General features: G+C 45.1%; 2 protein-coding genes across 3 annotated transcripts in view; both read left to right on the top strand.

The window, feature by feature from the left end:
• pacsin2 (protein kinase C and casein kinase substrate in neurons 2) overlaps window positions 1–3,164 on the top strand; it is a 32,573-nt gene extending 29,409 nt beyond the window's left edge. For both annotated transcript variants that reach the window (XM_056234260.1, XM_056234251.1), the window contains 3 exons: window positions 377–517; window positions 785–978; window positions 2,836–3,164. In XM_056234260.1, the coding sequence (XP_056090235.1) occupies window positions 377–517; window positions 785–978; window positions 2,836–2,948 (448 nt within the window). In that variant the 3' untranslated portion in view covers window positions 2,949–3,164. The remainder of the gene's footprint in view (window positions 1–376; window positions 518–784; window positions 979–2,835) is intronic.
• A 6,465-nt stretch (window positions 3,165–9,629) lies between these two features.
• Window positions 9,630–18,492, top strand: arfgap3 (ADP-ribosylation factor GTPase activating protein 3). Its single transcript, XM_056234463.1, has 16 exons — window positions 9,630–9,780; window positions 10,162–10,280; window positions 11,058–11,130; window positions 11,213–11,344; window positions 11,427–11,507; window positions 12,801–12,887; window positions 12,920–13,037; window positions 13,119–13,171; window positions 13,438–13,574; window positions 14,247–14,384; window positions 16,286–16,402; window positions 16,482–16,550; window positions 16,649–16,766; window positions 16,846–16,933; window positions 17,727–17,857; window positions 17,936–18,492. The coding sequence occupies exons 1-16, from the start codon at window positions 9,712–9,714 to the stop codon at window positions 17,951–17,953; spliced, it is 1,548 nt and encodes a 515-aa protein (XP_056090438.1). The 5' UTR covers window positions 9,630–9,711; the 3' UTR covers window positions 17,954–18,492.
• Window positions 18,493–20,346: the final 1,854 nt, after the last annotated feature.

Genomic DNA, 20,346 nt, shown 5'->3' with positions numbered 1-20,346 from the left:
GCGCCGATGTTAAAGTACACACAAGCCCATCTCTGCCTTGGGAAATCACAATTACCACTTAAACATTCAAAATTATACTAATTTAAAACGTGTCATATGATATACTGTCATAATTATGAGAAAGTTAAAAACACAAGATACTAATTTTAATCTAGTAATTCTGAATGATCAGATGTCAGAGTGTGAACCCGTGCAGTCGTGAGCCAGACATCATTGAGTGTGTGTGTGTGTGTGTAAATATGTAAATGTGAAACCGGTTCTGTCAGTGTGTTGTGTGATCCAGATCCTGCCTGAGGCTGTGAGTGTCTGTTAGCACTAGCTGAGCACACAGTCTGTGAGTGTGTGTGTGTGTGTAACGCTGTCTCTGTGTTGCTAGCGTGACCGGAGCCAGTAGCTCAGAGGCCGTGTGCCTGAACCCGTTCGAAGACGAGGATGACGAGGATGAGGAAGAGCCGGTGGAGCAGCAGCGGCCCGAGATCACGGTCACACCACAGGAAGTGATGATGGTCAAGCAAACGTTGGTGACACAGATGATCTCATCTCCTCTCCTCCTGTCTCTGTGTTTCTCTCTCTCTCTCCTCGTCCGGCCTCTGCTTGTGCTCGTATCAGCTGTGTGTGTGTGTGTGTGTGTGTGTGTGCATGGCTGCGGTGGTGGTGAAGCTTCACACACTCACTCTCACACACACACACACACACTCACGTCATGTGTGTCCTCTCCTCTCACTCTTCCCGCTCTGTGTCGGTTGTGTTTGACGTGTGTGTGTGTGTGTGTGTGTCCCCTCAGTGCTAGTGTGGTGGAGAAGACGCCGGAGGCCGACGGCTCGGATGAGGAAGCAGGGAATCCCTTCGCCTCCGCTAATGCTAACGCTAACGGGAACCCGTTTGAGGACGAGCCTGCTTCCCCAGTGGTGTCGGTGTGTGTGCGCGCGCTGTACGAGTACGAGGGCCAGGAGCAGGACGAGCTCAGCTTCAGAGCAGGTGTGTGTGAGACTTCAGTGAGCCTGTGTTTCTGTGTTCAGCCGCTGTTATCTGGGAAGAATAGAACACTGGATGGAGCGATCGACCAATCAGAATCAAGTATTCCACAGAGCCGTAATAAAGAGTTAACGTAGAGAAATAACAATGTTAAAGTTCACGGGCTCCTGAATAACACTTGAGGACAGCAGAACCAGAGCACTGAGCTGTGGATAACATTAACTTGAATTATTATAATTTGCAATGTCTTCATATTAATTCAAAAGCAAAACGAGTGAAAGATATTAGGGAGTGAAGTTGGCTAATAGGCGTCCTCTGCAGCTGCCTACTGGTTACAGTGGTAATGCATCTTTTTTATTTTTAAATAAGTCTGAGTTTCTCTAAATCTTGAAACCTTTGGGGACGATCTTTGAAGGACGAACAAAAATGTTAAAAATAATAATTATTTATTATTAGTTATTAATACTGTGGCGAACTCTGTGTATTTCTTCACTGGATGTCCAGCGCTGTGTAGTGACGGTGACTCGTGATCGAGGCTGGTCTGCTATTGGTCAGAACCATAGACTGTAAAAAATATGGACAAAGCGTCTGTGACGTCACCCATAGACTCTCTGAAGAACGGTTTGAAGCTGTTTATGGGGGGTATGGGCGGCGCCATCTTGGGAAATCTTGGGAAATCCTAACCCCGCCCACCTTCTGGCAATCCATATATGGGTAAAAGGGCGGGCTTTGTGTGAGACTGAGCCGGCCGGTGGACGCGCCTCTTCAGCCAAGCCTCAGCTATCTGTAACGCTACAAGATCGACTGGCAGACTAGGCTACTCTTTACAGCCAGTGTCATTCTTATGTTGAAACTCCTTTTCCTCGATTTACTGAAGCCTGTATGTAAAACGCATTTTGCAGCATAGCTCGCAGATCAGTCTATTCTTATGTTACATTTATACATTTGGCAGACGTGTTTCAAATGTCAGTTATAACCATAGGTAAAGTACGTCGGACGCTAACTTATCTGAGGCGATTTAATGCTAGCTGTTGCAGTGCCACTGCCCACAAACACTGATGCTAAATAGTGCTAACTACGTGAAATAGTAGTGGAACGCCACTTACCGGAAATAAAGGAGCGAAGTAACTTACTCCTACAGTGTCGGTTAGTGCAGTTTACAGCAGAGTAACCCATGTTATGTACGATATTTCAATACAAATGTTCAGAAAGGATACAGAGGTGGTATGATGTGTTGTGTCAGATCATGGCCGAGACGGCAACTTTCAGGAATTCCACTCGACGCTGTCAATCAAGCTGTCAATCAAAGTTAACCACGCCCTTATTTGTCATACATTTTATATCTAAATACGATCTAAACTAACGGGTTAGAAAAAAATTCACCCTCCTCAGAGTTGTCAGGCACTCGGAACCTATCGAAAAATACAATAAAAGTCCATGGGACCAACCTGTAAAAACATGAATTTATGCTGTGAAAACGGACATTTTAACATGGGGGTCTATGGACATTTGCTCCCTTCTGGGACCTGTCCCTAGCGGATCTTCGATGTATTGCAGTTTTGGGCAACTATATCAAGTGTTGCTCGCACAGGCAGGAAAACTGTTCGCAAAATGGTTTGAGTCGAACACTTCCAGAGGAAGCCCAAAGCATACGTGGTGTAGACGCTCGTGCTGCGCTCGTTTCCAGGCCTGACGCGTGAACGCTACGGGAAGAGCGCTAGCCTGGCGGGATTAAACTAGCTAGTTTGGTTTGAAGAGGAGAAATGTACCAATCACAGTGTTCTCCTCCATTCCTGGTTCGAGATCTAGTGGTGAAGTCAGAACAGTAGTGAATGTGTGTGTGTGTGTGTGTGTGTGCAGGAGAGGAGTTCACTAAGATCGGTGAGGAGGACGAGCAGGGCTGGTGTAGAGGACGTCTGAGCGACGGCACCGTTGGACTCTATCCTGCCAACTACGCGGAGGACCTGCAGTGAGACCGGAGTGTGTGTGTGTGTGTGACTGCAGACCAGCCGCCTCACACACTCACACACCGCGGCATGAGGGGAAACATCATCACAGCGCCTCACACACATCAGATGCCGAGCGTAGACGATAGTTCACAGTGATCTGCTGATTTTAAAGAGTTTTACCGATGCTGTTTGCTTTTAGGAATATAATCACACTGATCCGTCTGCACACCTGACCTCTGACCCCTGACCCCTGACCTCTGACCCCCAGGCCACTGAGACTGCGCTGTGTGCTTTCACTCTCATGGCTATGAGTCCGGTCTTCAGCTGGACGTGTGCACTGGACCACATGCTGTAGACACACACACTTATACTATAGATGGAGTGTGTGTGTGTGAGAGTTCTCCTGCGTCTCAGTGCACACATGCTATGATCACTCTGAGAATGTATTGTGAATGTTGACATGAGCTGAATGTTTAGCGTTGTGTGTAAATAAGAGTCGACGCCAAAGCGAGTGTGTGTGTGTGTGTGTGTGTGTGCTGCCATGTTCTTCACACATGTGCAGAAACGAGTCGGACCGATTGAGTTTTAGCATTGCTGTGCGCGTCAGGTTGAGCTGTTTGACGTCACATGGCAGAACTCAGTTACACAGGTGGAGTTTATTTACTTTTGTATTTTGTCAAGCTGGCAATAAATGAATTGAATTTCCATTTTGTTGAGTCTTTTTTTCCCCTTAAATTTAATCATTATGATATTTGCCTGTGTATACTTACAATTAAAACGGAGAATATATATATGTAACAGAGTTTAAATAATGCTGTTAAATTCCTGCATTAATTGGGAAGCTCGACGTTGGCTGTTGCGTCACTGGTGTTTGTGTGTGTGATATTGTGGGCGGAGCTACGTCACCACCAGCAGAGTCTCGCATCTCTCCTGCTGACATCTTAAGCCTCTGGGGTTGTTCGGCCCAAATGGACTCGAATCATTCAAATAAAAAAACGTTAAAAATCACAGCTTCTTCGGAATGGTCCGAAATTTGGTGACTTTATTGGTATTTGGTATGTGAACACCCAAAAAAATTGGGGACAGGATGTGAACAGTCTAAGTGGTTGTAAAAAAAATAGTCACACTCAGGACCTTCGGGTCCAAATGGACCCCCCTCGAAAATGAATGGGAAATTGGCAAAAATGTGAAAAAACAGAGTTTTTTTGGTGCGTACAATCTACAAATCAGTCACAATCCATAAAGCACACAACAGTGAAGGGGTGAATCTATAAAACATCAAGAGTGCAAAACAGACACATCCACACACACACACTTTTATACACATACACACTCATAAATTCAGATTACATAAATCTGTTTTGAATTTTTAAAAATCACAGCTTAATCGGAATGTTACGAAACTATGTGACTTTTATGGTATTTGGTATGTGAACACACACAAAAAAATGGGGACAGGATCTGAATAGTCTAAGTGGTTGTAAAAAAAAAAAAGTCAAACTCAGGACCTTCGGGTCCAAATGGACCCCCATAGGAAATGAATGTGAAATTGTCAAAAATATGAAAAGAGTTTTTTGTGCATACAATATACAAATCAGCCAGAATGCAGAAAAAATGACTCAACGGTGAAGGGGTGAATCTCTAAAACATCAAGAGTGCAAAACAGACACACACACACTGTATTATATATTTATAATAATCTGTATTTTAAAGTAAAACTGGCACTTCAAATTACCATTTAAACCAAACAAACAAACAAAAAACAAGACAAAAATAGTCTCTGAGAATCTGTTATTATATTTTAAAAATCAACAACCTGAAAAAAAAGTGCTATATATTTGCAAAAATCACTAGAATCCCCAAGCCTTTCTGCAGAGAGCTGTAAATCCACTAGTGGTAAAAATGTGCTATTGCGTGATAAAAATGCTCAGTGTGTCCACCAGATGGCATCTATATATTTTTTTTAAATTGCTTTCATGAGGCCTCGGCTTCACTCTAAAATGTAATACAGCTTTGATAAAAAAAAAAAAAAAAAAGTCTATTATGTTCAATGGGAAAAAATGGGTCATAATGATTGCATAAATATTAATTATAAATCATAAAATATCTCAAAACACCAAAAAAGAAAAGATTTTTTTTAAATAAAAAACAAGTAAAAAAAAAAAAATTATGATTTTTTTTTTTTTTTAAATATGAATCCTGCCCTTTCGGTCCATTTGGACCCGAACACCCCAAGTGTGACTGTTAAACGAACAACCCCAGAGGGTTAAGCAGCGTGATGCACTGTACGCTAACCAGCTTTTGGTCGTTTGTCCCAGGCTCAGTAAAGAATATTCTCGAGTGGCCATCCACCCGCTCTCAGTGTGATCCATCCGCACAAACACACACAGTCACATTGGTGCCGTGACCCGTTGTTTCTTCAATCAAGATGGCTCCTGAAGCGGCCGAGGGTTCATCTTAAAGCTTCCGCTGGAGTCAGGTGGACACACTTTTGCTCAGGAACGGTTTAAAAAAAAAACACTTTTTAAAGAAAAGACATTTGCGACATTTTCTAAGGACAATTTGCTATACGGACATCAGCACATTTTAAGTTTTTGATTTATTGTACTTTATTGTAATTTTTTTTTACAAGTACTGATATTCATTATGAGTGGTTTTAATAACTATAGCACTCCAGTCTGTGGTAGTAAAGGTAGAGGATGGGGTTTATTGAAAGTGCCACGGTCTTTACAGTTCAGTGGGCCTGGTGTACAGAGTGATGCTCAAGTAAGTTGAAGGAACAGGGTAAAGGACTGGAGTGTCCAGGGACATCACCTTTCGATCTAAAACAATCGGCGCATGGTCTGTGCGAGAAGTTCAAGATATTTTGAATGAATATCACTCTGATTCCAGCCTTGTATCTGCAGTAAGAAATGCAGCACCCACTAAAATCCCTGTGAACAGAACTGAGGTGGAACTGTCGTCTGCAGCACTTCCAGCTCCTTCTGATGTCCAGCAGTCCAGGTCTCTGGAAGCGTCTGCATTGGAGCGAGTCATGAGCTTACTGGAGAAAGTCCTGCTAAAAGAGTCTGCCAGGTGCACGTGTGAAGCCCAAAGTGAGTCTGCCTAGAGTAAAAGCCCTCAATGATCTGCCATGCACTGTCTGTTCGAGCCCTGATCATTCTGGCCTCACGCATTGTCTTGAGAAAAAGCTGTTTCCAGTGTCACTCTCCTGACCACTCCCGCTTTATCTGTCCTGAGAGAGTGAAGTCTCCGTCTTCTCAAGGGCTGGGAAACTAGAAGGGAGGACCGTGTGGATCGTGAGATTATTCCTCCTACCCAGTGTTGCATGTATGACCCAAACTCAGTTTATAGTCTTTCTAGTTCTGTTGAGCCTGCAGGGAAAACTATAATCTTTCAAAACACGCACCGAGTACAGCGAATTGATACCGGCGACACTATGGGGCGACCTTCAACTGAAAGCTATGGTTGACGTAAGGAATAATTGACAACAGGCCATTGAATTATTAGAAAATAATGCACACCCGAGGTGGTAACGCGAAGCGGATTTTAGGACTAATTTCTTACGCATCTAATCCCATGCCTCCGTTGCTGATTCCAAAACGCCATTTTAGATTAACGGAGGTTTGAGCCACTGATCGCCACTGATAGCAGACTAATGATGGGGACACACTTACGACTCGCTGAAACATCCGAAGACTGACTGTTTCCATCGACTGTAGCAACACAGACTGTGAATTACAGACTGAACGCGCTGGCATGATCAGTCATAAGTATCAAATTACATTCATAACTGGCCTTAGTCAGTGTGTCCCGGCTTTATGCAGTTATTAATGCCGTTATTAGAGAGAGGGAGAGAGAGAGATGTTGCAATAATGAGACAGAAAAGCATGTGAGTCAATATTATTATTTATTTATTAATTAAATTTGTTTCAATTAATTCGTTCATTCTTGTTTTCTATAATTGACAGTAGATAACCCAATAAATGAAACACACAAAGCCCTTTTAACAAGTAGGCATATCAATAATTATTTATTTGTTATATTATCTGGAATAATTACGAAAACCCAGCAGGACTATCAATTTATTTATATAGCCTATATTCAATTTAATTTTCTATTTAGCCTATAGATAGGATTTTAAAATTAAACTGTATGTGTCCATTGATTGTGAAGTTAGACATCGAAAATTGCAGGTCAAGCGCATGGGGCTGCATGTTTTTCTTGTTATGAATTATCCTATTTTCCGTTATTATAGTCAACTATGCGCAGTGATATGGAGCTGTAATGCGGTCGAGACCTGCCGGAACTACTTTAGCCGTGCGTTTCCCTGAAAATAATTGCACACCTTAGAACGTTCTCAACCAATCAGATTCAAGCATTCAACGGCCCTGGAGTATAAAGTGGCACGATGAGTGAAGCTGCTGAACGTCTCTTGTTACAGCACAAGCCAAATTTACAAAAGTCCCTGCCGGTGATGTTGTCATAATTGGGTGTGGCGGACAGTGTGTTACCCCGAAAGTGATGTATGAGCTTGAGCTCTCAGTTTATGCCTGCAAGATGGTAGTCCCAGTTTTAGTGGTTCCAGGCCAAACCGGCGATTTGATCCTGGGCAGCAATGCTATCAAGTGAAAGAGACAGACGGATACTGGAGACTTGTGTCCGGCCCAGTTAACTCAGAGGATGTTGAATGTCACCAATTCCTGTCTCTACTTTCTAATGTGGAACGATGGAAGGGTGAAGACACGCCTGATAGAGTGGGCACAGCAAGTATACCCTAGAACCGCACCATGAGCATCTCGCTTGGGCTCAGCTCCCGGAGTCCACAGCTGTTTCTGTGGGGAACACAGTGCTGGATAAATGAAAACGGCTGGATCTGGATCTGGATGCTTGTGAAGTGTCGGAGGAGTGGAAGGACAGACTTCTGAACCTCATTGAGGAGTACGAGTTAACCTTTTCACGTGGACTGTGGGGAAGCCACTGACTTTGTCCACAAAACTTTGGTTTTTACTTTGGTAAAGTCACACTCACACAAATTAAACATTGAAGTCCATGTTGCACAAACATAAACACTGAAGTTTATAATTACTATGTTTTTGTTGTTGTTTTTTTACAGTGGGTCATAATATATCATATCTTTTAGTTTGTCAGTGTGTTTTGTGGTGTGAGGAATTGTTTTTCTGCGCACTAACTCAAGACGTGCGCACATGTACACCTCCTCCTGAGCTGGCGTAGGATTTGAGCGTGCCGTACGCCAACGTCCATATTGATAAATCTCAAAGTCACCGTGGGTTTGGGTGTACACTGGGAATTTGGTGTACGCACTTTTGATAAATGAGGGCCAGTGTGATTCCATCCGCACAAACACACACAGTCACATATATATACAAATAAAAGAATGGAAGTAACTGAATGAGTTACTGCTGTTTTGCACTCACACACACACTCATACTCAGACACACACACTCAGACACACACATACTCATACACAGACACACACACACACACTCGTACACAGACACAGACACACACATACTCAGACACACATACACACACACACTCACACACACTCATACTCAGACACACATACACACACACACACACACACACACTCATACTCAGACACACACACACTCACACACACTCATACTCAGACACACACACACACACACACACACACACACACACACACACACACACACACACACACACACCCCTGAGCAGAAACACTGTCAGTCAGAGTTTGTTCTTCTGACCATCAAGTCTCTTCTGCTTTCATGAGTTATTATTAGCATTACTGCTAGTGAAGTCAATTATTATCTTTGTTATATTTTACTTTAAAACATTTTATTTATATATGTATTTTCATTTTAACCAAACAGTAATTTAGTTATTAATTAATTATTCGTAATTGTATTGTATTAGACTTTATTGTCCACCTTAGTGGAAATTTGTCTTCGACTTCTTTGAACAGATATGCATCGGTGCCACCACAATTAAAATACACACAATTAAGAGAGTATGACAGTACCACCATCAACAGAAAATGGAAAGCAGCGCAGCCGATTGAAATAAGGTACTTATAAACACATAAAATGCTTTCAGTTTAAATTAAGTTCCTGTATGGCATGGGGAATAAAGGATCTCTTATAGATGTTCCGGCTCGCCCTCGGGACCCTGGATCTCCGGCCAGATGGGAGCAACTCAAACTCTGAGTTGAGTGTGTGTAGGGAGTCTGCTGAGATCTGTCTGGCCTTCCTGAGGACCGCCCTATCATACACATCCCCAAGCTGCCTTTGTGACTGCCAATCACCTTCCCTGCAATATTAACAGTTTTGGAAAGCTTGTTTTTGTCTTTCACATTCAGGTTGCCATACCAAGCTGTTATATTAAACTGTAAAATGCTTTCTACCAGACCCCTATATGCCATCTCAAGAATATGAGATGACATATTTAATGAAGTACATTATTATATATCATTTTAAATTATATTATTTATTTTTATTTCTGCTAAACTGGTATTATAGTCAAGTAATAGTAAACTATATTATGTTTATATTTTGTATTATTTTAAATTAAATTATTATTTCTTTTTTTCTGTTTCGCTAACCAGTCATTATAGTAATTTATTTAATTTCATTTCGACTGTTTTGCATGAGTTGAGCACACGTGTGTTTTCGGCCAATCAGCGCGCGCGCGGTGCGTGACGTCAGCAGCGCATGCGGAAGTGAAGCGCGGATGTTCGCAGAGTGTTTCTTCACTCGGTGTTTGACGCAGAGCTGTAAACATGACGGACCCCAGTAAACACGACATCACCACGGTCCTCAAGCGACTGCGCTCCCTTCCCACCAACAAGGTGAGTGAGACCCCTGAGGACGAGGCCCTGGCCCGACCGCGTCGAGCAGGAACACTTCTGTGACACGTCACATGTTTATATCAAACATATGGCAGATGAAGTTCGTGTTTTTGCACTCGTCATGGTGCTTATTAAACCAGCGTTACTCGTGAAAACAAGTGTACAGATGCAGACGTGGCGTTCTTGCGAACGTTTAAACGTGTTTCATGAAAACTAACTTGTACACAACAAAACAAAAAGTGGAAAAACTTCAAAATGTTAGTTGAATGTGTGTTAAAATGTTTCTGTATGCAAATCAGAATGAATTTAAAGCATTATAACATAATTTAAAGTGTCACAGACGTATTGGCTGTTATAAGCAGTGTGTGTGTGTGTGTCCAGATGTGCTTCGACTGCTCCCTGAAGAACCCCAGCTGGGCGAGCATCACATACGGTGTGTTTCTCTGCATCGACTGTTCCGGGACACACCGCTCTCTGGGGGTTCACCTGTCCTTCATCAGGTACACACACTCTCATACACCAGTGGAAGCTCACATGGGACAAATACAACAGAAAAAGATAGGAGTGAAGTAACGCTGTGAGTGAGTCTAGTGTTCAGCTGCGACTCGAGACACCGCTTGGCTGTCTGTAAACAGCGATGACGTGTCTAGTGGGCGGAGCCTAGCTGAAGACAGGAAGTGACGGTCCTGAAGTAGGAACGGAAGCTTGTTTCCGCCACGGAATATAAAAACAAAAATCAAAAAATCCGAGTGCAGGTTTATATCACACAATTCTGACTTTTTTTCTTGCACTTGTGCGACATAAACGCGCAATTGCGAGAAAAAAGTCAGAACTGTGAAAAATAAAATGTTATATAATAAGTTTAAATATGTCGGACTAATACATTATGACCTCTATGAACTGCATATATGAATAATATTATGCAGATGTATTGTAACATCAAATTCATGCTTTAACAGTAGGCTAATCGTCGTTGGTTTCATCAGTCCAGTCTGTCCCTTTAATAAACGGGTGACCATAAACGTCTGCGTTTAGCTTTAAAAGGCGTCTTTGACGGCAGATTTCAGTAAAAATGTAGAACGTCTTTGCATTGCCTGACGCAACGAGACCTTTTTCCCCCTTATTCCCTGTTTTCCTCCACTTGTTTTCCCTCCCCCATGACATTCTGCTACACACCCTGAGTAGAGTGATGCTCGAGCACTAGAGGGCGCTGTTGGGAGCCGGTGTAGGTCACATGATCACGTCACATGACGGCACTGATTGCTCTGTCTCTGCAGGTCGACGGAGCTGGACTCCAACTGGTCCTGGTTCCAGCTGCGCTGCATGCAGGTCGGCGGCAACGCCAGCGCGGTGAGTGATGAAGATGACGAAGATGATGATGATGAAGTCATGTGACTCTGACCGTGAGTGTGTGTGTGTGCGTTCTCCACAGAGTGCGTTCTTCAGTCAGCACGGCTGCAGCGCCAGCGCCGCCAACATCAAATACAGCAGCAGGGCGGCGCTGCTGTACCGCGAGCGCATCAAGAGTTTGGCCACGCAGGCCACGCGCCAACACGGCACCGAGGTGATGACGTCACTGATCAGCTGATCGCCATTATGATGATCGGTGTGATGCCACTCATGTCTCTCTCTGTGTCTCTCTATAGCTGTGGCTGGACAATCAGGCTCCGCTCTCGCCCTCGTCTCCCGTCGACAAACACGAGGACTTCTTCACGCAGCACATTCAGGTCAGCTGATGATGATGATGATGATGATCAATCAGTCTATCAAGCCTCGCCCTAGCAACCGTTGTCGAGCACCCTAGCAACTGATCCCATAGATGTCTATTCAGAGTGATCAAAGGGTTATCTTTGGATAGAAGTGTCATATAAACATGAGGGTGGGCTCATTTGACTCGGCGCTGCCAATCACCTTCAACACTTCCTAGCAACGCCCTAGCAACCATTGTCGAGCACTCTAGCAACTGATCCCATAGACTTCCATTTAAAGAGATCCAAGGGTTATCTCTGAATAGAAGTGTCATATAAACATGAGGGTGGGCTCATTTGACTCGCGGCAGCCAATCCCCTTCAACACTTCCTAGCAACGCCCTAGCAACCATTGTCGAGCACCCTAGCAACTGATCCCATAGACTTCCATTTAAAGAGATCCAAGGGTTATCTCTGAATAGAAGTGTCATATAAACATGAGGGTGGGCTCGTTTGACTCGGGGCAGCCAATCACCTTCAACACTTCCTAGCAACGCCCTAACAACCATTGTCGAGCACCCTAGCAACTGATCCCATAGACTTCCTTTTTTAAAGAGATCAGAGAGTTATCTTTAGATAGAAGTGGTATATAAACATGAGGGTGGGCTTGTTTGACTCGCGGCAGCCAATCACCTTCAACACTTCCTAGCCACGCCCTAGCAACCATTGGCGAGCTCCCTGGCAACCCAAAATCAAAGAGCGATATCTTCACATCTGAATGGCATAGAGGGATTGCGGTTGGTTTGTATCTTTCATACTGACACGCAGCCTTTGGAGTATCATTATCACTGGCAGCTGCTAAGCCATTTCCTAGCAACTAAACAGAGTACCCTAGCAACTGTTTAGGTAGACCTATATCTCTGCATCAGAACATCGTAGAGACATGGGGTTTTGAACTTTTGACTAATGCTAGCAAACAGGACTTCCAACATGCAACATATGCTAGCAGTGAATAGCTACATGCTAAAAGCAATTAGCTAAGTGCTAAAATACTAACTACATGATAAAAACAACTCTAAATGTGCTAGCATCATGCAATATCATGTTAGGATGGTCTAGCTATGTGATAAAACATGTTAAGAAAATGTTAAAAACTCCATAATAACCATTTGTGAGAACTAGCAACTTCCTAGCAATACCCTATAAACCTCCCAGAACACGCTAGCAACACCCTATCAGCCATCCAGAACTCTTCTGTAGTGAACAGGATGTCTCTGTATGAATGTGTGATGCTGCTCTCATGGATCTCTTTATATGTGTGTGTGTGTTTAGCTGCCCATGCTGAAGGAGGGACACCAGCTGAACACTAGCCAACAGCATGACTCCGTCCAGGACAGGAATAATAACGGTATGATGATGATAGTGTGTGCTGGTGTTTCAGATATGTTCAGTTGTGTGGTGTGTCTGGACGCTGTTGGTGTTTGATGGGTGCAGGTGCCGGTGCTGGTGCTGGTGAGGAGGGTCCCAGTATGGAGCAGCTCAGCACATCTCCTTCATCATCTTCATCAGGTGACGCTCTCACCCCTCAGACAGACACGTACCGCTGAAATCATCATCATCATATTCATAACTCCTAACCCTCCCTTACAGAGCTGCCCTCTCTGACCAAGAAGAAACCCACCGCCACCTCCGGCAGGAAAACCGTGAGTTTCTCACAGACAGACGTGATCCTTTACTGGTAATATTCCTCACAGCAGCGAGCCCCGTGACGTAGAGCAGGAAGTGATGTCATGGCGTGACATAAGTTCAGGGTGTTGAGCTTATGTTAAATACAGGCATTTTCACCATGACAAATATTTGGAAACACAACAAGTGATTGATCATGAAGAGGCAGTAATCAGGAGAAGAGCTGGTAATGCCCAGTTTCAGACGACGTTCATCCTCGTGTGTGTGTGTGTGTGTGTGTCAGGTGGGCGGCAGGAAGGCCGGTCTGGGCGCACAGAAGGTCAGCAGCCAGAGCTTCAGCACGCAGCAGAAACGAGCTCAGGCCGTGGACAGACTCCAGGAGGAGATGAAGAGCAGCGACGCCGAGCCTCAACACCAGACGTGAGCATCTCAGCTGATTACATGTCAAAAGAGTCATTGATAATGCGTTTGTGTTAAATTAGAAATCCAGAAAAAATTAAAGGAACACTACAGAATTTCTTTCGTAGGGAAGTAGGTAAAGTTTTATGAATTACATTGGTTAAACATGCTTTTTCATAATTCACTTTTAATTAAGCCATTAAAGTGGAATCCAGAAAATTTTAATGGAAAGAAACATGGAATTTGGGGTAAAATGTATACAATTTTGTGTTAAATTGTATATGTTTAATGATTTGAATTAATTGGACATGCTTTTTGATTGCTAATATTTAATTTAGAGTCCAGATAAATTTAAATGAAAAAGAAAAATCTATGCGGAAAAATTTGAATTTGTGGGGGAAAAAAAGGGGATTTCATAGGGCCTTAAGTTTTTTTTTATTTTAATTTTTTACTTTTAGTAAATTGTTGAATTGTATACGTTTTGAGTTTTCAATTAGTTGCTTGACATGCTTTTTGATTATTAATATTTAATTTAAATAATTTCAAATCACACTCCAGAAAAATGAAAGTGAAAACAACAGAATCCAGAAATCTAAAAAAATCTGAATTTTTGAAGAAGTGTATTTGACAGTGGTGATGGGGAGCGTGTGCTCACCCTTCTCTCTGTGTGTGTGTGTGTGTATGGTCTCTCAGAGGATCATCCCTGAGCCACTCGTTTGACAGTCTGGAGCTGCAGAGGAGCGCGAGGAGGAATGAGCAGCAGATGAGTCGCATGGACGGCAAGAGGAAGGAGCAGGCGGAGCGACTCGGCATGGGCTTCGGTGCCCGCAGGTGTGTGTGTGTGTGTGTGTGTCAGTGTGTCACTGCTGAGATACCAGTGTGTGTCAAATACACTTCATGATGAGATGTCAGTGTGGGGGGGGCTGTGTCAGTGTGGGCGGGGCTGTGTTTGGCCGATGAGATGTCAGTGTGGGCGGGGCTGTGTTTGGCCGATGAGATGTCAGTGTGGGCGGGGCTGTGTCAGTGTGGGCGGGGCTGTGTTTGGCCGATGAGATGTCAGTGTGGGCGGGGCTGTGTTTGGCCGGTGAGATGTCAGTGTGGGCGGGGCTGTGTTTGGCCGACGAGATGTCAGTGTGGGCGGGGCTGTGTTTGGCCGATGAGATGTCAGTGTGGGCGGGGCTGTGTTTGGCCGGTGAGATGTCAGTGTGGGCGGGGCTGTGTTTGGCCGATGAGATGTCAGTGTGGGCGGGGCTGTGTTTGGCCGACGAGATGTCAGTGTGGGCGGGGCTGTGTTTGGCCGACGAGATGTCAGTGTGGGCGGGGTTGTGTTTGGCCGATGAGATGTCAGTGTGGGCGGGGCAGTGTTTGGCCGATGAGATGTCAGTGTGGGCGGGGCTGTGTTTGGCCGACGAGATGTCAGTGTGGGCGGGGCTGTGTTTGGCCGATGAGATGTCAGTGTGGGCGGGGTTGTGTTTGGCCGATGAGATGTCAGTGTGGGCGGGGCTGTGTTTGGCCGACGAGATGTCAGTGTGGGCGGGGCTGTGTTTGGCCGATGAGATGTCAGTGTGGGCGGGGTTGTGTTTGGCCGATGAGATGTCAGTGTGGGCGGGGCTGTGTTTGGCCGATGAGATGTCAGTGTGGGCGGGGCTGTGTTTGGCCGATGAGATGTCAGTGTGGGCAGGGCTGTGTTTGGCCGACGAGATGTCAGTGTGGGCGGGGCTGTGTTTGGCCGATGAGATGTCAGTGTGGGCGGGGCTGTGTTTGGCCGGCGAGATGTCAGTGTGGGCGGGGCTGTGTTTGGCCGATGAGATGTCAGTGTGGGCGGGGCTGTGTTTGGCCGATGAGATGTCAGTGTGGGCGGGGCTGTGTTTGGCCGATGAGATGTAGGTGTGGGCGGGGCTGTGTTTGGCCGACGAGATGTCAGTGTGGGCGGGGCTGTGTTTGGCCGATGAGATGTCAGTGTGGGCGGGGCTGTGTTTGGCCGACGAGATGTCAGTGTGGGCGGGGCTGTGTTTGGCCGACGAGATGTAGGTGTGGGCGGGCCTGTGTTTGGCCGACGAGATGTCAGTGTGGGCGGGGCTGTGTTTGGCCGGTGAGATGTCAGTGTGAGCGGGGCTGTGTTTGGCCGACGAGATGTCAGTGTGGGCGGGGCTGTGTTTGGCCGATGAGATGTCAGTGTGGGCGGGGCTGTGTTTGGCCGTCGAGATGTCAGTGTGGGCGGGGCTGTGTTTGGCCGACGAGATGTAGGTGTGGGCGGGCCTGTGTTTGGCCGACGAGATGTCAGTGTGGGCGGGGCTGTGTTTGGCCGGTGAGATGTCAGTGTGAGCGGGGCTGTGTTTGGCCGACGAGATGTCAGTGTGGGCGGAGCTGTGTTTGGCCGATGAGATGTCAGTGTGGGCGGGGCTGTGTTTGGCCGGTGAGATGTCAGTGTGGGCGGGGCTGTGTTTGGCCGATGAGATGTCAGTGTGGGCGGGGCTGTGTTTGGCCGATGAGATGTCAGTGTGGGCGGGGCTGTGTTTGGCCGGTGAGATGTCAGTGTGAGCGGGGCTGTGTTTGGCCGACGAGATGTCAGTGTGGGCGGGGCTGTGTTTGGCCGACGAGATGTCGGTGTGTTTGGCCGGTGAGATGTCAGTGTGGGCAGGGCTGTGTTTGGCCGACGAGATGTCGGTGTGTTTGGCCGGTGAGATGTCAGTGTGGGCGGGGCTAAGTCACAGTGTCTCCCTGTGTTCCAGCGGCCTGTCTCACTCGGTGACGGAGGACCTGCGGATCATCCAGCAAGATGCTCCGGCTCTGAGCTCCTCCAGCAGAAGATCTCACGACGAGGAGGAGGACAAGCGCTTCTCCTGCAGGTGACGGCTCGCTGCTGATCTCTGAGAGCGGTGTGTGTGTGTGCTCTTGTTCATGAGTGTGTCCTGCCTCTTCCCGTAGGCTCCCGGACGAGGAGTTCACAGATCCGTTCTTCTTTCAGCAGGCTGACATGGACCAGGACACAGAGAGGTCAGTTCCTGTGCTCTTAAACAGTCCTGTGCCGTTCCTGTGCTCGGCCTCAGTCCCAGCATGCCGTGCGCTGAACGCAGTGTTGTGTTCTCCCACAGGGCCGTGGTGAGGAGGACGACGGAGCCGCAGTGTGTCTCTGATGACGCCCAGAGGAAGTTCGCCAACGCCAAGGCCATTTCATCCGACATGTTCTTCGGCAAGCAGGACTACTCTGAGGTGACGCCAGCGAACGAGCGCGTGAGATGCCGTGTGATGAGCTCTGTGGTGTTGAACGCTTGTGTTTCTCGTGTTTCAGTATGAAGTACGGGCGCGACTGGAGAATTACTCGGGCAGTTCGGCCATCAGCTCCGCAGATCTGTTTGATGAGCAGAAGAAATCCACAGGTGCGTACTACTCTACTCTACATTCTTGTTTTTTATGCAATATTGCAGTGTTTCCTATAAATGATTTATCGGCGCACATCTTTATTTCGTTAAATTCGTGTGCCTTGTAAACTTTAATCAAAGTAACTTGATATCCTGCTCAAGTATAAAGCGAAGGGTATTTCTCCATCTTCAGTGAGATTCCAATCTGTATTCCAATCATTTGTTTCTGTCATAATTGACACTTGATGTTAATTTCATTGTGTGAGTTGCGTTGGAATATGTCGCAGCACGTTAAAGATCATTAAAAACCGTGACTCGTATTCGGGAAAAATAAATGAAAGTACGGAGTGTCTATTTACACTAAGTCCAAATATCTCTCCTTATTTACGCTGACTCCGCCCACCAATGTGTGATTGAGCCGGAGAAATGACAGAAGAAACCTGTCTGATAACAGTAGCAGTGGCGTGGAGAGCAGGGGGGTTTATGTTAACGTTTGACGTGACTTTACAAACTCTTTCTTTTCCCTTTCTCCATCACATATAAGCTCAATATATCGCCGATACAAAAATGCAACAATATGGATCGTGGATAGTTCACCAAAAATAAAAATTACTGTGTGAGAAACATTTTTCAGAGGTTTAGTGTCAGTACTACATTTAACTGCTATATATAATGTTGAATACAATGTATAATAGATAGTACACAGATACGCTTCTCAGCTGGCAAAACACCAATTATGATTGGTTATTGTTGTACACAGTGAGCTCCGGTTGAAACGATTGTAAATCTTCATATATGTGATGTGTCCCAGTGTCCGGCGGCTCGTCCCGCTTGAGTAACATGATGCCCTCTGTGCCGGACATGATGCAGCTGAAGAGTGGTGTTCGGTCGGTGGCGGGAAAGCTGTCAGGCATGGCCAGCGGAGTCGTGTCCTCTATACAGGTCAGCTTCTGCTTCTGCTTCTGCTGAAGCCGTTCATCCGTGTGGATGCGCGCGACTAAACTCTGTGTGTTCCCGCAGGATCGCTACGGCACATGAGCTTTGCTGGAGCTGCCACAGACACTACGATACTGAGTGAAGGAGCTTATTATCAACCATCGCTTTGGTCTGTTTTCTTCTGTTTCTTATTTAGTCGGGCGGCATTTGGTGCGTTTGATGAGGATTCTGTTTGTCATTTGGGAGATGTGTGCTTTGGGGACCAAATATCATCTGCAATTGAAGTGAAATATTTGCACTCGTTTACTTTTGCACTATTCTGAGATATAAACTTGCAGTTCTTCAGCTGTTTCCTACAGTAATGCAGGTGTAACTGTTGACTGATCACGAGGAGGATATTGGAGCGGCGGATGCGATGATGTTCTGCTCATAGAAGGGCTTTATGTGTGGATAATATAGAGTTGATGATGATGACACACTACCAATGATCTGATGTGACAATCGTTTACCTGAAGCCTTATTAATCTCATTGCCATATATATGTTTTTTTTTTTTTTTTGTCATTTATGAACATTTATCAAACATGAAGGTGGTTGATTTATCTGGTAAAATTGTTTAATTCAATAAAGAACTGATTTGATTATTAACTGCTTCGTGTTCTTTCTAGTCATTCAATTTTCATTTTAGAAAGAGAATTAAACAAATTATTTTTCTAAAAGATGTATTTTTACTTTTTTTTTTAAATAATACAGAACCATGTGTGTGTCTCTATTTTCACGTTCCGTGTGATCGAATCACCAATTACCAGGGCACAATCAACAGATTTCTCAGTGGGTGTTTCACTGAGCGGGGCAAATCGATTTGTTATGGTATTCGGAACGGAAGAGTGGTTTTTTGATCCGTGACTAGAACGGTCCCTAACTGTCACCCATCTGCTCTACTGCACAAGCAATAATTCAGCCGGAACCGAATCATGTAAAGAGTTCACTATGCTAGGCGCATCCAAAATAGTATCTAAAACTCCAGCACAATTACTATTACTCCTGCTCTATACCCTCTACACCCACGACTGCACCCCTGCTCATCAGAGCAACACCTTTGTCAAATTTGCTGATGATACCACGGTAGTGGGGCTCATCACATGGGGGGGATGAGTCCAATTACAGAGACGAGGTGGCGAAACTAATGGGGTGGTGCAGAGTTAACAACTTGCTCCTCAATACATCAAAGACTAAGGAGCTCATTGTGGACTTCAGGAGAAAGAAAACGGTTATCCAGCCGCTGTTCATAGGCGGAACCTGTGTAGAGAGGGTCTCTGACTTCTGTTTTCTGGGAGTCAACATCATGGAGGACCTGACCTGCGCCATCCACACCACAGAGGTAGTGAAGAAGGCCCAGCGGAGACTCTACTTTCTAAGAGTTCTCAGGAGGAACCACATCCCCAAAAAACTGCTGGTGTCCTTCTATCGCTGCTCGATTGAGAACATCCTGACATACTGTCTCTGTGTGTGGTTTTCAAGCTGCACTGTGGCACAGAGGAAAAATCTCCAGGGTGTCATAAAGGCAGCACAAAAAATCACTGGTTGCCCCCTCCCCACTCTGGAGGAACTTCACAGCTCCCGCTGCATCAAAAAGGCCAAAACCATCATACAGGACTCATCACACCCCGGTCACACACTGTTCAGACTATTGCCATCAGGCAGGAGATATAGGTCCATGAAAACAAGAACAAATAGACTACAAAACAGTTTTTATCCAACAGCCAAAAGTGCATTAAATAATGCTGCTAAATTATAGTGCCCACCACTGATCTGTGTCAAAAGGGTCATGTGCAATTTTTAAATGTGGATGTCTGCATGGGTGTGTATCTTATGTGTTTTTAGTATTAATAGGTATGCAATAGTAGTATATTTTCGTATTTTTTTGTATTTTTTAATGTTTGGCACCTGACAAGGACTGCACTTAATTTCCTTGTACTTGTTACAATGACAAATAAATATTCTATTCTATTCTAGTCTATCCTCAATTAAAGTTTGGATGCATGCCTCTAGTTCTGAAATCATCTCCGTCAGCCTGACTGTCTCCTTGCATTTATCACATATATATCCTATATTGCCAACAGAGAAGGCTATGCTAAACATGTGACATGAAGTGCAGGGGACAATAACAGGACAAGACATTACTCACCGTGTTTGTTGACTGATTCTTACTCCCCTGGGCTTTTTATGAACTCAAAGGCGTGGGCGCGCGAGAGAGAAAAAATAAATAAATAACTGAGCGCATGGGTGGCGCGTTATCAGGCTAGCGAGTTACTAGCATGTTGTGCTAACAATAACGGAAGCTAGCGATATCAGGTTAATCTGAAATGTTGGGTACGCTGTATTTAGTAGTATATAAACAACTAGAAATGATAGTAAATGATGGTTCAAAACAGAAAGAAATACGAAGCTAATACAAGGTTTAGACGGAGCTTGCAGCCTCGAAGCAAACAAACT

Source organism: Rhinichthys klamathensis, unplaced genomic scaffold (genome assembly GCF_029890125.1).
Source record: "Rhinichthys klamathensis goyatoka isolate OS25496 unplaced genomic scaffold, OSU_Roscu_1.1 h1tg000018l_1, whole genome shotgun sequence".
In the NCBI taxonomy this organism is placed as follows: Eukaryota; Metazoa; Chordata; class Actinopteri; order Cypriniformes; family Leuciscidae; genus Rhinichthys; species Rhinichthys klamathensis.
Note: the sequence above shows the minus strand (reverse complement) of the source record. Positions and strands in the feature narration are given on the sequence as shown.

Coding starts and splice junctions, on each gene's coding strand:
- arfgap3 (XM_056234463.1), top strand. CDS start 9,712: ATGACGGACCCCAGTAAACACGACATCACCACGGTCCTCAAGCGACTG. Junction 12,888..12,919: donor ATAATAACGGTATGATGATG/ATAGTGTGTGCT, acceptor AGATATGTTCAG/TTGTGTGGTGTGTCTGGACG. Junction 13,575..14,246: donor GCCGAGCCTCAACACCAGAC/GTGAGCATCTCA, acceptor ATGGTCTCTCAG/AGGATCATCCCTGAGCCACT.